At 47.2% G+C, this 13,573-nt stretch overlaps 1 protein-coding gene across 1 annotated transcript in view; it reads left to right on the forward strand.

The window, feature by feature from the left end:
- Window positions 1–3,435: 3,435 nt before the first annotated feature.
- The window catches only part of LOC146856907 (5-hydroxytryptamine receptor 3A-like), a 131,689-nt gene continuing 121,551 nt past the window's right edge, over window positions 3,436–13,573 (forward strand). The window contains exon 1 of the mRNA XM_085646779.1: window positions 3,436–3,549. Coding sequence (XP_085502905.1) covers window positions 3,480–3,549 — 70 coding nt within the window. The 5' untranslated portion in view covers window positions 3,436–3,479. The remainder of the gene's footprint in view (window positions 3,550–13,573) is intronic.

Here is a 13,573-nt window from a genome sequence, read left to right on the forward strand (position 1 = left end):
ACAGAGGAGAAGGGGGAGCTGTACAAGAGGAGAGACAGAGGAGAAGGGTGAGCGGGGCAAGAGAGGAGACAGAGGAGAAGGGGGAGCTGTACAAGAGGAGAGACAGAGGAGAAGGGTGAGCACGGCAAGAGAGGAGACAGAGGAGAAGGGCGAGCAGGGCAAGAGAGGAGACAGAGGAGAAGGGTGAGGGGGCAAGAGAGGAGACAGAGGAGAAGGGGGAGCTGTACAAGAGGAGAGACAGAGGAGAAGGGGGAGCAGTGCAACAGTAGAGGCAGAGGAGAAGGGCGAGCAGGGCAAGAGAGGAGACAGAGGAGAAGGGGGAGCAGTGCAACAGGAGAGGCTGAAAAGAAGGGGGAGCGGGGCAAGAGAGGAGACGGAGGAGAAGGGGGAGAAGTGAAAGAGAAGAGATGGAGGAAAGGGGGAATAGTGCAAGAGGAGAGGCAGATGAGAAGGGCGAGCAGGGCAAGAGAGGAGACAGAGGAGAAGGGGGAGCAGTGCAACAGGAGAGGCCGAGGAGAAGGGTGAGCACTGCAAGAGAGGAGACAGAGGAGAAGGGGGCGAAGTGCAAGAAAAGAGATGGAGGAGAGAGGGGAATAGTGCAAGAGGAGAGGCAGATGAGAAAGGGGAGCTGTACAAGAGAAGAGACAGAGGAGAAGGGGGAGAAGTGCAAGAGGAGAGATGGGGAGCAGTGCAAGAGGAGAGATAGAGGAGAAGGGGGAGCTGTACAAGAGAAGAGACAGAGGAGAAGGGCGAGCAGGGTAAGAGAGGAGACAGAGGAGAAGGGGGAGCAGAGGAAGAGAAGAGGCAGAGGAGGAGGGGAGCTGTACAAGAGGAGAGACAGAGGAGAAGGGCGAGCAGGGCAAGAGGAGAGATAGATGAGAAGGGGGAGCTGTGCAAAAGGAGAGACAGGGGAGACGGGGGAGCAGGACAAGAGAGGAGACAGAGGAGAAGGGGAAGCAGTGCAAGAGAGGAGACATAGGAGAAGGTAGAGCAGTACAAGAGAAGAGACAGAGTAGGGAGGAACGGCAAAAGAGGAGAGACAGGAGAAGGGGGAAGCAGGGCAAAAGAGGAGACAGAGGAGAAGGGGGAGCAGTGCAAGAGAGGAGACAGAGGAGAAGGGAGAGCAGTACAAGAGAAGAGACAGAGTAGGGAGGAACGGCAAAAGAGGAGAGACAGGAGAAGTGGGAAGCAGGGCAAAAGAGGAGACAGAGGAGAAGGGGGAGCAGTGCAAGAGAGGAGACAGAGGAGAAGGGAGAGCAGTACAAGAGAAGAGACAGAGTAGGGAGGAACGGCAAAAGAGGAGAGACAGGAGAAGGGGGAGCAGTGAAAGAGGCGAGACACAGGAGAAGGGAGGAGTACAAGCGGAGTGGCAGAGGAGAAGAGGCAGAGATGGAGGAGACGGGGAGCAGCAAAAGAGGAGAGACAGAGGAGAAGGGGGAGCAATGCAAGAGGGGAGAAAGAAGAGAAGGCAGAGAAGCAAAACAGGAAAGACAAAGGGGAAGGAGGAGCTGTACAAGAGAAGAGACAGAGAAGGGAGGAGTGGCAAAAGAAGAGAGACAGAGGAGAAGAGGGAGCAGTGAAAGAGGAGAGACAGAGGAGAAGGGGGAGCAGTGACAGAGGAGAGACGGAGGAGAAGGGGGAGCAGTGACAGAGGAGAGACAGAGGAGAAGGGGGAGCAGTGAAGATGACAGACAGAGGGAAAGGGGGAGCAGGGCAAGAGGGAAGACAGAGGAGGGGGCATAGTAAGAGAAGAGACATAGGAGAGGGAGGCAGTGCAAGAGGAGAGACAGAGGAGAAGGGGAAGCATGGAAAGAGGAGAGACAGGGGAAGAGGGAGCAGGGCAAGAGGGGAGACAGAGGAGAATGGAGGAGGAGTACAAGAAGAGAGGCAGAGGAAAAGAGGGAGCAAAACAAGAAGAGAGACACAGGAGAAGGGAGGCGAAGTACAAGAGGAGAGACAGAGGAGAAGGGAGGAGCAGCAAAATAGGAGAAACAGAGGAGAAGGGAGGAGAAGTACAAGTGTAGAGACAGAAAAGAGGTGGGAGCTGTACAAGAAGAGAGACAGGAGAATGGGGAGCAGTACAAGAGGAGAGACAGGAGAAGGTGGAGCAGGGCAATGGAACAGATAGAGGAGAAGGGGAAGCTGTACTAGAAGAGAGACAGAGGAGAAGGGAGAGCAGGGCAAGAGGGGCAAGAGGGGCAAGAGGGGAGACAGAGGAGAAGGGGGAACAGGGAAAGAGAGGTGACAGAGGAGATGGGGAGCACCGCCAGAGAGGAGACAGAGGAGAAGGGAGAGCAGTACAAGAGAAGAGACAGAGAAGGGAGGAGCGGCAAAAGAGGAGAAGGGGGAGCAGTGAAAGAGGAGAGACACAGGAGAAGGGAGGAGGAGTACACGCTGAGAGGCAGAGGATAAGAGGCAGAGATAGAGGAGACGGGGGAGCGGCAAAAGAGGAGAGACAGAGGAGAAGGGGGGGCAGTGCAAAAGGGGAGATAGAGGAGAAGGGGAGCAGCAAAAGAGGAAAGATAGAGGGGAAGGGGGAGCTGTACAAGAGAAGAGACAGAGAAGGGAGGAACATCAGAAGAGGAGAGACAGAAGAGAAGGGGGGCAGTGAAAGAGGAGAGGTAGAGGAGAAGGGGGAGCAGTGCAATATGAGAGACAGAGGGGAAGGGGGAGTTGGGGAAGAGGGGAAGCAGAGGAGGGGGGAGCAGTGCAAGAGGAGAGAAATAGGAGAGGGGAAGTGCAAGAGAAGAGACAGAGGAGAAGGAGGAGCAGTGAAAGAGGAGATACAGAGGGGAAGAAGGAGCAGGGCAAGAGGGGCGACACCGGAGAAGGGAGTAGAAGTACAAGAGGAGAAACAAAGGAGAAGGGAGGAGCAGCAAAAGAGGAAAAACTGAGGAGAATGGAGGAGAAGTGCAGGAGTAGAGACAGAGAAGAAGTGGGAGCTGTGCAAGAAGGGAGACAGGAGAAGGGGAGCAGTACAAGAGGAGAGACAGAGGAGAAGTGGGAGCAGTGTAAGGGGAGAGACAGGGGGTAAAGGGGAACAGTGGAGGAGGACAGACTGAAGAAGACAGAGGAGAAGAGGGGGAAATGGATGAGGAGAGACAGCGGACAAGCAGAACAGTGAGAAATAGAGAAGGGTGGATGCTGAGAAGTAGGCGAGGGAGAAGATAAAGGGGAGCAGTGGGGTTGAGTGTAAAGTAGCAGTGGAAGAGGGGAGAGAGGGGAGGAAGAGAGAAGTGAAAATATGAGAGAAGGAGAGCAGTTTTACGGTGAGAGGAAAAAGTGGAGTGATTAAGTTGAGGAAAAAAGAGCAGGAATGAATCGAGAAATATGAAGAGTGGGGAATGCAGGGAGGGGGAGCAGGTGGGAGGAGGGACAGAGGGTGGGGAGAGTGAACGAGAGAGCACAGACATCATTCAATAATATAGTTCGCTCCGTGTGCAGTCTCTCTCAAGTGCAGCTTGGAGAAAGGGGCGAGGATGGGAGCCTGCAGCCTTTGGACAGCTGCCACCATGCTGCTCGCCGCCAGTCTGGGTCTACAGGGCACAGGTAGGCACAGAAACTCCCCCGGGTCCCTGTTTACTGCTAATGAGGGTGGGGGAGTGACTGCTGTGGAGAGGTGGTTTTCAGGCCGACGATTGTAAAACTCTGATTAGTTAAATTGAAAAGAAACTGGCTAGGAATCACCTTTCTGAAAATGCAAACGGTCATGTTTTGCTGCCACTATACCTGCGACCTTCCAGAGCTCATAACACTTCCTGTTTGTATATAGCGCGTTATTCTGCTGTCCGGCCTGATTCTAGGAACGTATAACCTTGATAGGTAAGATAACTGGGGGTAAAGCAAATAAACTGATATTTCCCAGGATCAGAGGGTTAGACCGGGGGAGGAGGGGGGTGGGAGGGAGCGGGAGTAGGTGGGTGGAGAAGGAAGCCGGGACCGAAAATCTTGTCGCTGACTTCCAAAGACAAGAGTTTGGCCCACAAAACTCCGCTCATCCCCTCTTCTGGAAAGACCTATGCTAAATAACAAACAAAATTCCTTTTATGCATCACTGCAATAACAAGACCATTAGATCTTTATTTTCATATATTTCTTTGGTTTACATACATGTCTGTATACTGCATGCATTCACCAGGAACACCAGGCTTACTTTCTCAAGCAGACGTGCTCTACTGTCTAGAAACATGTCTTTCAGACGCAATTTATATGATCTCGGACAATTAACGATTAGCAAGCTATGTTTTTTTTTATCCGTGTTTTTGTGGTAGAGCTCTACATGGAGTTAGATTCAATCTCATGCCATGTTTGGCCCAGGAGAGTTGTCGATGGCCCAGCCGGAAGGTGGAGGGCTGCAGTATGTTTCTGGAGTAGGGTGATATCATTTTGGGTCATGTCGGATGACTGTCAGGCAGGGACCCATGTGTTGGGCTGTGGGGGTCCCACTGGAATGGTACCCTGGGGTGGGTCCCAAGGTGTCAGGGTGCCATTCATGTCCCCAATGGGATTGGCAGGAAAATACCAGGCTGATGATAGAGCCTTGATTGAAGGAGTCAAGGAGCATGCCGTTTAGTCTGTGAACAATAAGTGAGTTTAAGAGAGTATGCCTGAGAAGGAGATGCATGGTTCACAAGGTGTGTCCTAGCACAATCACGGTATGCCTCTCCCAGGTCTCGCGAGGATTCCTGGGTAATATTCAGCTGGTCATAAAGCCCCGGCCAAGACAGTGAGAAAACAACTGGGGCCGCAGTGCTGCTGGAAAGCAGTCCCGGCTCCAGCAGCTATTTCTGGGCCGTATCTGTGATCCGGTTGACCCAGGGAAATATGCTGAATGTGTCCTGGTGTCATTTTGCGACACTGGGTCACAATGCAGCAGTGCCTGCCTGTTGTCTGCATTCCGAACCATGCAGCAGCCAGCAGGCTGCAGGGGCTTTCTGTTTTTCACTTTCAGCCTGGCTAAAACAAATGCCTGCTTTAAAGGGCCATCAGCTCTTCTTTTGTTCAAGTGTCATCCTGGGCAGCCGCCTGGAGCTGAACACCTAGATACCTTTGCATTGGATGCAAACAAAGGCACACAGCTGATCTCTTCACAAGCACTTGAGAGAAACTATGGCTTGGAGGCAGGTGTTTGACTTTGTACAAGACATGTGCATGCACTGTAAGAATGCAAGATTTATGGGTGTATGAGTAATTACACTAACAAGGATTTAACCCGTTCCGTGCTCATGACGGAACCACTCCGTCATGAGCCACGGGCGCCGTGTGCTCATGACGGAGTGGTTCCGTCATGCTGCGGCCGTTGGCGGCCGCTCCTCCCACGCGGCGCTAATTCCCCGCCTGTGCGGGCGATTAGCGCAGTGGACGGAGTCGTGACGGAACCACTCCGTCATGAGCACAGCTCGCCCGTGACTCATGACGGAGTGGTTCCGTCATGAGCACAGCGGCGCCGCACTGCCCCCAAAAACCCCCAGCGCCGCGGCGGAATTCGTGCCGCGGCGAAGGGGTTAAATGACGCCTACTAATTTATTTTTAATTTAGTTTGTTTGCAGCGCAACGTATCCCAGTATAGAGTATCTTAGAGCTTTACATCACTAACAGAGACACGACAAATAAAACAAGGGTGAAGATCAATTTACAGGAAATATTACTTACGACAATGAGGGTTATGAGGTGTAGGAAATACATATTTTTCATACTTGTAGACATTATATCTTAAGAGTGAACGATCGTGAGAACCACAATGTCAGGATATACAACTTACACAGTCATTGCAGTTGTCTGTACTCACAAGATGTTATTACTTCTTAGAACAACAGATTGAAAAAACAACAATGATGCCTTAAGATCATGATGTACAGTTTGTATGCAGCTCCTCGATGCCTGTAAATAGATCACTGTGCTATATTACAAGGAGGGCAACTTATAAACTGGAAGTAACAAAATGATCTCAGTGTCAAAAGCAGAGGCCCACTTACCTATCTACATAAAATACAAATGTGTTATCTCCAAATTGCACAATGTATTTTGCAGCAGGCGCATTACCTCTCTATGCTACTTTATGAGCTAAAACTGTGATTAGACAAAACACAAAACTCTAACAGAGCTGCATTACTTACCAGAATCTTCTTACTGCTATTAGAATGCCCTAAAAATTGCTGGCCACACATGGATCTCTGCAGCAGATGTCTCAACCCTGTAACATACTATAGCCTTACAGCCTAATGGTGAGGGCTATATTGGTTGTTAAAGGCCCTAAATCCAAGTTATAGGCCCAAGACACAGGCAAGGGCCTATAACGAGGAGGGCCTTTAACAACCAGTATAGCCTGAGGCTGAAGGGCTATAAGGCTGGTAGAATATTAAATCCACACTGGATAGAGTGTTCTAAATTAAAAAGGGAGAAATAGAAAGGCAAACATTAAAATGTTGGAGCAGAAGGCCAATACCAGCCATTGTAAGCCCCGAACAACTTCATTGTCTTCAGTGGAGCCCCCAACATTCCAATGTAAAATGTAGCCTCTTTGTGACTAATTAAATGTGCTAGAACAAATTTGCTGTCACATTTGACCTTGTTGCCAGTTTTTCAGCATATGTTTGAAAAATAAATATATAAATTGAGTGCGAAACTCTGCTTTTCAAGCTCTACCTTACATGACTAATCTCTTTTGCCTCTGCCGAATCATAAATACCCAATTTATGGGTTCCTGGGGTAAATTTTTTCCAATTCCAGCACTGTGGCGGTGTATCGCAGAAAGTGCTTTGGGGCGCAACTGCCATTTGATCCTCTTCTTGTGCCCCCAGGGATCTTTGGGATTATAGAAGGGAACAGAGATGCTTGTGCATATTTTGCACGAGCATGATGACAAGGGGTCTACCCTCGTTTGCATGGAGGTGCCGACCAATCCAAATGAGGGACCACTTTCCCTTTCCATCCAGGCAGGATTACAGACATGGGCAGAGAGGCAAAGGATCTGTTAGGACTCACACTAGCATAGAGGAGGTGCACAGTGAGTACACCACTCTCCTCCAGTGCACCACCAGGGAGGGGAGCGTAGCAATGAGAGAGACCCCTTCTGGCATTCCCATGAACGTGGTTGTAGTGTCACTCTACATCTGGCAGAATTGTGATGTCACTTCAGAATTGTCACTTCAAACAGAGGCTGGTCTGCCTTAGAAAAGGATGGAGCCATAGCTCAAAGCAACATCCCTTACTTTCAGTAACACACACTCCTCAGCACAGACATAAACTGTTATTGTCTGCGCTGAGGAGAGCACAGTTTTTTGTCACACACCTAGTTAACAGTGTGCCGTGGTGCAAACAGGAACAATGCACCCGATAAGTAATTCAGGCCCGAGCTGGTAACTGATAAGGGTGATTTATAGGCTTCTGAAGAGTATGAAAGATCACAAAAGAGTGCCAGGCAAGCAATGTATATGGTTGAAAGGGGCCAATGGATCTGCGCCCCCGACACCGAGTAGCAAGGGTGGGTGGGAATAGAAAAATACATAAAAAGGTTACTTACCTTGCTGCCGGACCGCTGCCTTGCCTCCCATCATCCTCTTCTGTTCCTGCTTGGAGCAGGAGGCACACACAGGCTCCCCTAAGCCAATCACAAAGCTGCAATGCAGCATTGTGTTTTGCCTGAGCGCCATGGTTCAGCACTCAGATGGGGACAATGAGCCTGTGCATGATCCTCACCAGGCTGTGTATTACAGCCTGGTGGGGAACATGCAAAGTGCGTATGACTGTTTGGCCGGCTCAAGTTGGCCGGCCAAACCGCCATGCGCACTTAAGTGCCCCAACCACTCCTCCCCTGCTGGCTGTGACAACAGCCCCAAAAACCTGCCTGACAACGGAAAAATAAAATGCTAATACCATAGTGTTATTATCATATTATTTTTCCTTTTTCCACAGCTCAAATTGCAGTGGGGCGGCGCTCCTCCAACTTATTGGAGGACCTGCCGCTGCATGGATTTGAAAAGAATCGAGGTACGCCGTTTCCGGGTCTCCAACAATTGCCTTAATATTAATAGACGAATAGAGCTTTGGTTAAGAGTGACATGGAGCACTGAGTGTTACCTAATTGACTGGCAACTGACTCGGCCAGGTCTTACGCACCTAACCAGTAAGTGAGGAGGTCTCAAAAAGTAGCGAGGTTTGTTAATCTATCACCTTTCACTTCTTTTTTGACTTTTGATTTTTGTTGGAAATATTTCTGGCTTTCAAACTCATACTTCTATTCATGTTCTCGTGTGAACAGTCCTTTGGGTTTTCTTTTAGGTTGAGTTGGCAACTTGAAGAAACGGGGAAATGGAGAGCGATAAAAAGAGTGCTGAGTGTTAGCGCCCGCCAAAGATGGAGGGTGGCAATAAAAAGAAGTTGTCCAAGGAGATGTCAGTATTTTTTAGCTCTCTTTCATACCTTAGCATCTTACAATTCAATGTACAAAACATATTGAAAAACAGAAGCTATCTCTGCTGGAGTAGTCTGCTTGATAACAAAGGATATCTAAACAATTGAAAATGAGATTTGAATATTAATGTCAAACAAAACACCTCGGGCCTCGTTTATGAGGTTTTGCCGTAGGGCAGCGCCGCAAGCTTTCCTGCGGCGCTGCCCTACGGCAAAAAAGGGCAGGAAAGCATTTATCAGATATGGTGCATTCCTGTCCTTTTCCCCTGCGCCGGCATCCAATGGTTGCTGTGTGCCAATGCAGGCACCTTTGCACTATGGAGCAAGGGTGTCTGCATTGCAGGGATGATTATTATTGTGCAGGAAGGGAAACAGTCCTGCAAAAACACAATCACAAGAGGCTTTTTCCTCTTTATGCAAAAAAAAAAAGGAAAAATGAGGAGAAATAAAGATATTTGTCGTCGTTGTGCCTCCCTTACGCCTCCCCTGGGGAAGCATATGGTTTTGGCGCTGCCTCAGATTTACGATTTCTCGTAAATCTGGGACAGTGTCAAAAAGCCATGGATATTGCTGGGAACACCCCCAGAAACACACATTGGACGCCCCTTTAATGCAGAAAACTACATTAAATGAACGATATTTACGAAGCAGAATTAAGCCAAAAAAAGTGGCTTAGTGTTGCCACCTAAATATGGAGCAGGCTCCTGCGCCATGGAAAGTCACAAGAAGCGACGTTCCGGCGGTTCTCGCTGTTTTCTCAACGTTTTTTTTAGACTCTGGTGTAATATGTGGGCTCCTAAACACTGCAGCGCTGATAACATTTGCGCTTAAAGTCATGTGCCTGATTCCTACTTGTGTGCAAAAAACATGACAGACAACGTGGGCAAGCATTTTTTTGTGCCTGAATTGAATGCACTATTTCCACAACTTTTTTAAAACACTTTTTCAGGACAGTTGCCAACAGGTAGAAGGTGGTGGAAAATATCTGCAGAAGGTTTAGCGCTACTGAATGACTTCGGTGAGCAGCAACAGGGAAGGTGTTCTATGAATGGCGCTGACGTCATTCGGTGTGCATGTGTTTGATTTTCTCTGGGATTCTGCTGGCGCAGGGCTGGAGTTTTAATTCATATTACAATGCGGGGTGCCTGTGAATGTCGCCACTTTAAATATAAAACGAATATGGTTTGATATAAAATTTAGCTATCTTCGCGATGATCTTAAACTGATTGACACACTACTTCTTAACGTGAATATACTCTTCTCGTGAACCTGTAATTTGCAAAAATATGTGGACGGTCCATCCAACGCTTTACGAATTTGGGGGCATATTATCGCTGGCCGTGCTTTGCTATAAATATATTATCACAGACTGTCTCTGGAATTTATCTCCCTGGTAGCACAATATTAACAACGCGTTACTCCAGGGCGATAAAAATTCCAGAGATAGCGAGGTTATCGCCCTTTTGCAGGGAACATCGCTGGTTTTCCAGCGATGTTCCCTGCAAAACGGCGATCACCTTGCTGATACGACCCACAGGGTCGTATCAGCATAATCCACCCCAATGTTGGGGATAGGTAAGTCTGCATTTTAGCAGACGTTAGTTTTTGGAGACAACATCTGTTTTCTCCAAAAATTAACGTGTGCTAAAATGCTGGGGCAGCCTTGTAAATATTGCGATGTGAACATCAGCGATATTTACAAGGTTGTCCATCTGGGGCACGTCCAGTGACGCCCACTTTGCATCTCATAAGAGATGCAAAGGGAGGCATTGGGTAAAAAGGGTGCTAACATGCGATTATGCATGTTAGCGCCCTCTTGTAAATAGGGTGATAGTTTTATCTCCGCTTTTTTGGCTTTTTAAGCCAAAAAAGCGGAGATAAACCCTTGTAAATATGCCCCGCAGAAAGTTAATTTGCATTCCACGTCACACTCCTAAGATAACTATATTCCCTCCTCCTCCACATTTCTCTCTTTATTGTTTACTATCCTGCTACTTTTATAAAACGTAGCTCTTCTGCAAACAGTCTGTTTTTTTAAAACGCCCACCTGGTCCATATTTTTGCACCAATCCCTTGGTTCAACTCGAAAACATTAGTGTATACACATCTGTAGGTATACAGCTGTGTTTAGAGTAGAAATGCATTTTTCTTTTGGGAAATTTCAAAACATGATGGTCGCAGTACTTACATTCGTAATCGTTTACGTGCTCGAAAATGTTCATCCTGTCTATTTACAGATGTGTCAACTCTTAGAAAAAGTGCATTTGCACTTGCCAACCTTCCCCCCCTTTTCTTCAAGAGTAAAATATGTTCTCTGTGTAAAGTCCCATTCCACCACCACCCCACCAATTGTTAATGTGTTCCCTCCCTGTACCTGCTCAGGAGGCAGATTTAGTCCATATTTACATCTGGGATGGCAATGTGACGAGCAAAACTTTGTGAATACCCAAAAACTCACTTATTAGTCAAAGTATTCCCCTATTGAACACCCACACACTGCTGCTGGGAGCAGATTAACACCACGTGATATATTATACCATAGCAATGTAATATTATCACTCAGTAACTCAGCTTACAAGTGTAAATTCATGTTCCTGAAGTGCAATTTTTGAATTTGTCATTGTAAATAATTCAATTTGTTTGCTAAAATGTAGGTGTTCAGGTAATTCAAAAAAAATTAGGTCAACAGGCTTTTCAGGTAATTGCACGTTTATACTGTTAATACAAGTTTCAATTTCCCCACTATAAGTTTGGGACTACAAATTCTACCAGGCATACTACTTTTGGATGAAAAACCAGGGTTGGATGGAAGTCGCCGTACAAGACATGGAGTCAGTTCAGCTGGGTGGGAATTCTGCATACAACCAAGCTTTCACTAGTTATGGAAACTATTCAAAGTGATATGCTCGCTACTATGAGTTACTATAAGACTCCTGAGTACAGTTTCCAAAAGGACACACACACGGGCGTAGCCAGAAAAATAAAGTACACCCCAATTTCAACCATATCCCAATGGCACTGAGTGAACAAGTGAGTCAAGCGAGTCAGGTCGCCTTTTGGTTGCTTCTACGTAGGCTTTCTGAAAACAGTGTGGCCAAATGGTGTCTTTTATATCTTCATTCTTAATGGATTCACCCATTCTTCATTGCTTCCTTCCCTTCATCCAGCCATCCTTCCTTCTCGTCATCCACCCATCTATCCATTCATCCCTCTGTCTCTCCATCTATACTTCCGTTCTCATCAAACCATCCATTCTTCTGCCCATCCAGCCATCCTTCCTCCTCTCCTTCCATTGTTCTCTCCATCCATCCTTACTTTACTCCTACAATCCATTCCTCTGTCTTTCCATCGATCTATCCATCCTTCACTTCATCCGTCCTTTTCTACGTCCCTATTTCCATCCATCTTTCTACCATCAATCTCTCCGTCCTGCCCTTCATGCATTCTGCCTTCCCTGTATCCATCTCTCAGTTCACCCATCCATGTCTGTCTGTCTGTCTGTCTGTATGTCTGTCCGCCCGCCTGTCCGTCCGTCCGTCTGTCTGTCCATTCATCCATCCATCCATCCATCCATCCTTGTATCACCCTACCGCTGACAAATAATTTTTTATTGCACAATTAATTAAAATCATTGCAATTCTTACAAAAGGATGTTAAAGACAATTTTTTCACTGTTAAAAAAGAGTTCGTGTCTGACATGGGTAAAATTCATAGCGATCATCTACAGGCAAAATAGATTTGAATTCAAACATAAATTTTACAAAACGGGCGGCCATCCTAGCAGAGTCACCCTTCATACACTCCTCCACGGCCTCTTAGCATGTCCGCACATTGAGGGTGCGCCAATTTGGACGCAGCCAAAACATTTGCAAGGGGCGCAGGGTTTTGCAAATACATAAAACATGGGTTAAAGTTTCTTACTCATTGCCACAGAAACGGCATTGAGAGGGTGTATCTTCCTTATATCTCTGGCCATACTTATACGTCATCAGGGGGATTAGGCTAAAACGTATTCTCATTAATTGATGTTTCACTAATGGCTTCATGGGGGATGATAAATAGTGTGGTAGGATTTTATGACCGTAGAGTTTTGATGCTCAAATACCATGGGAGAGATTTCTCATGCATGCGCATCATGTTCCGCTGACAAGATCGTTGCTTGTTTGGTTAACACTTTTCCGTCCACAGCTATGGGTAACGAACAAGACCATATATCGTGGGCTTCCGGTGCATCCAAGCAGTGAGTTAAAAAATGACTCCAAGTGATTCTAAGGTTATTTAGCAGGGGCCACATGTGACTCTTTAATGTGAGGTCATGGGCCTCTTTGGTTTTTAAACAGTAAGCAATAAATCTTGCTTTCATGATCCAATGTTGAGATTACAAGCTAAACTCCATGTGGATTTGGGTGTGAGAGGTCAAGTTGGGTAGATGGAACACTCTGCGGAAGCAGGCTGATTGGGCTCTGTCTAGCCAAGTGAACATTTTGTCCTTAAAAGTTAGCGCACCAAAGGCTAAAGTAGGTAAAAGTTTGGCACCTATCACACGGATTAGTGGCGAGAAATCCAGATAGTGGAGGGCTTTCTTGGTTCTTAAGAAGGCCCCCTCCAGGCAGCGAGCCACAATTGCATTGCAGCATTATGTGGGGCGATCTTCCTCTATGGTCTATCCAGACTCCCTAGAACTTGTATGCGGCCACTACCTCTATGGATTTTCCTTCGATATATAGCAGAAGCGCTTTCTTGCTCGTTGACGCGATACTATTATCACCTTTGTTTTGGCAATGTTGATATCTAAAGCATTTGTTTTGCAATACAAGGCCAATGAGTCAAAGAGCCTTTGCAGGCCCCCCTGGGTTTGATCGAGGAGAATCGTGTCATCTCCATATTGCATTGATTGAATTTTGGTGGATGCGATTTTGACGGAAATGCTTGAGAGAGAGGCAGCCACTTGGGCATGTCTGCTAGGTACAGATTGAAGAGTAGTGGGGCCAAAGGGCTCTGTTGGTCATGATTTTATTGGTTGCTGACCATCCAGAAGAAACTCTTATTTTTACCCAGGTGTCAGCGTGTAGAGCGATGAAAGCGTTTAATAGGGATTGCGAAAAGCCCTAGTTCTTTTATTTTTCCCACAATTGGGGACGAACAACGCTGTCAAAAGCTG

This window comes from Triturus cristatus, chromosome 3_2 (assembly GCF_964204655.1).
Source record: "Triturus cristatus chromosome 3_2, aTriCri1.1, whole genome shotgun sequence".
Classification (NCBI taxonomy): Eukaryota; Metazoa; Chordata; class Amphibia; order Caudata; family Salamandridae; genus Triturus; species Triturus cristatus.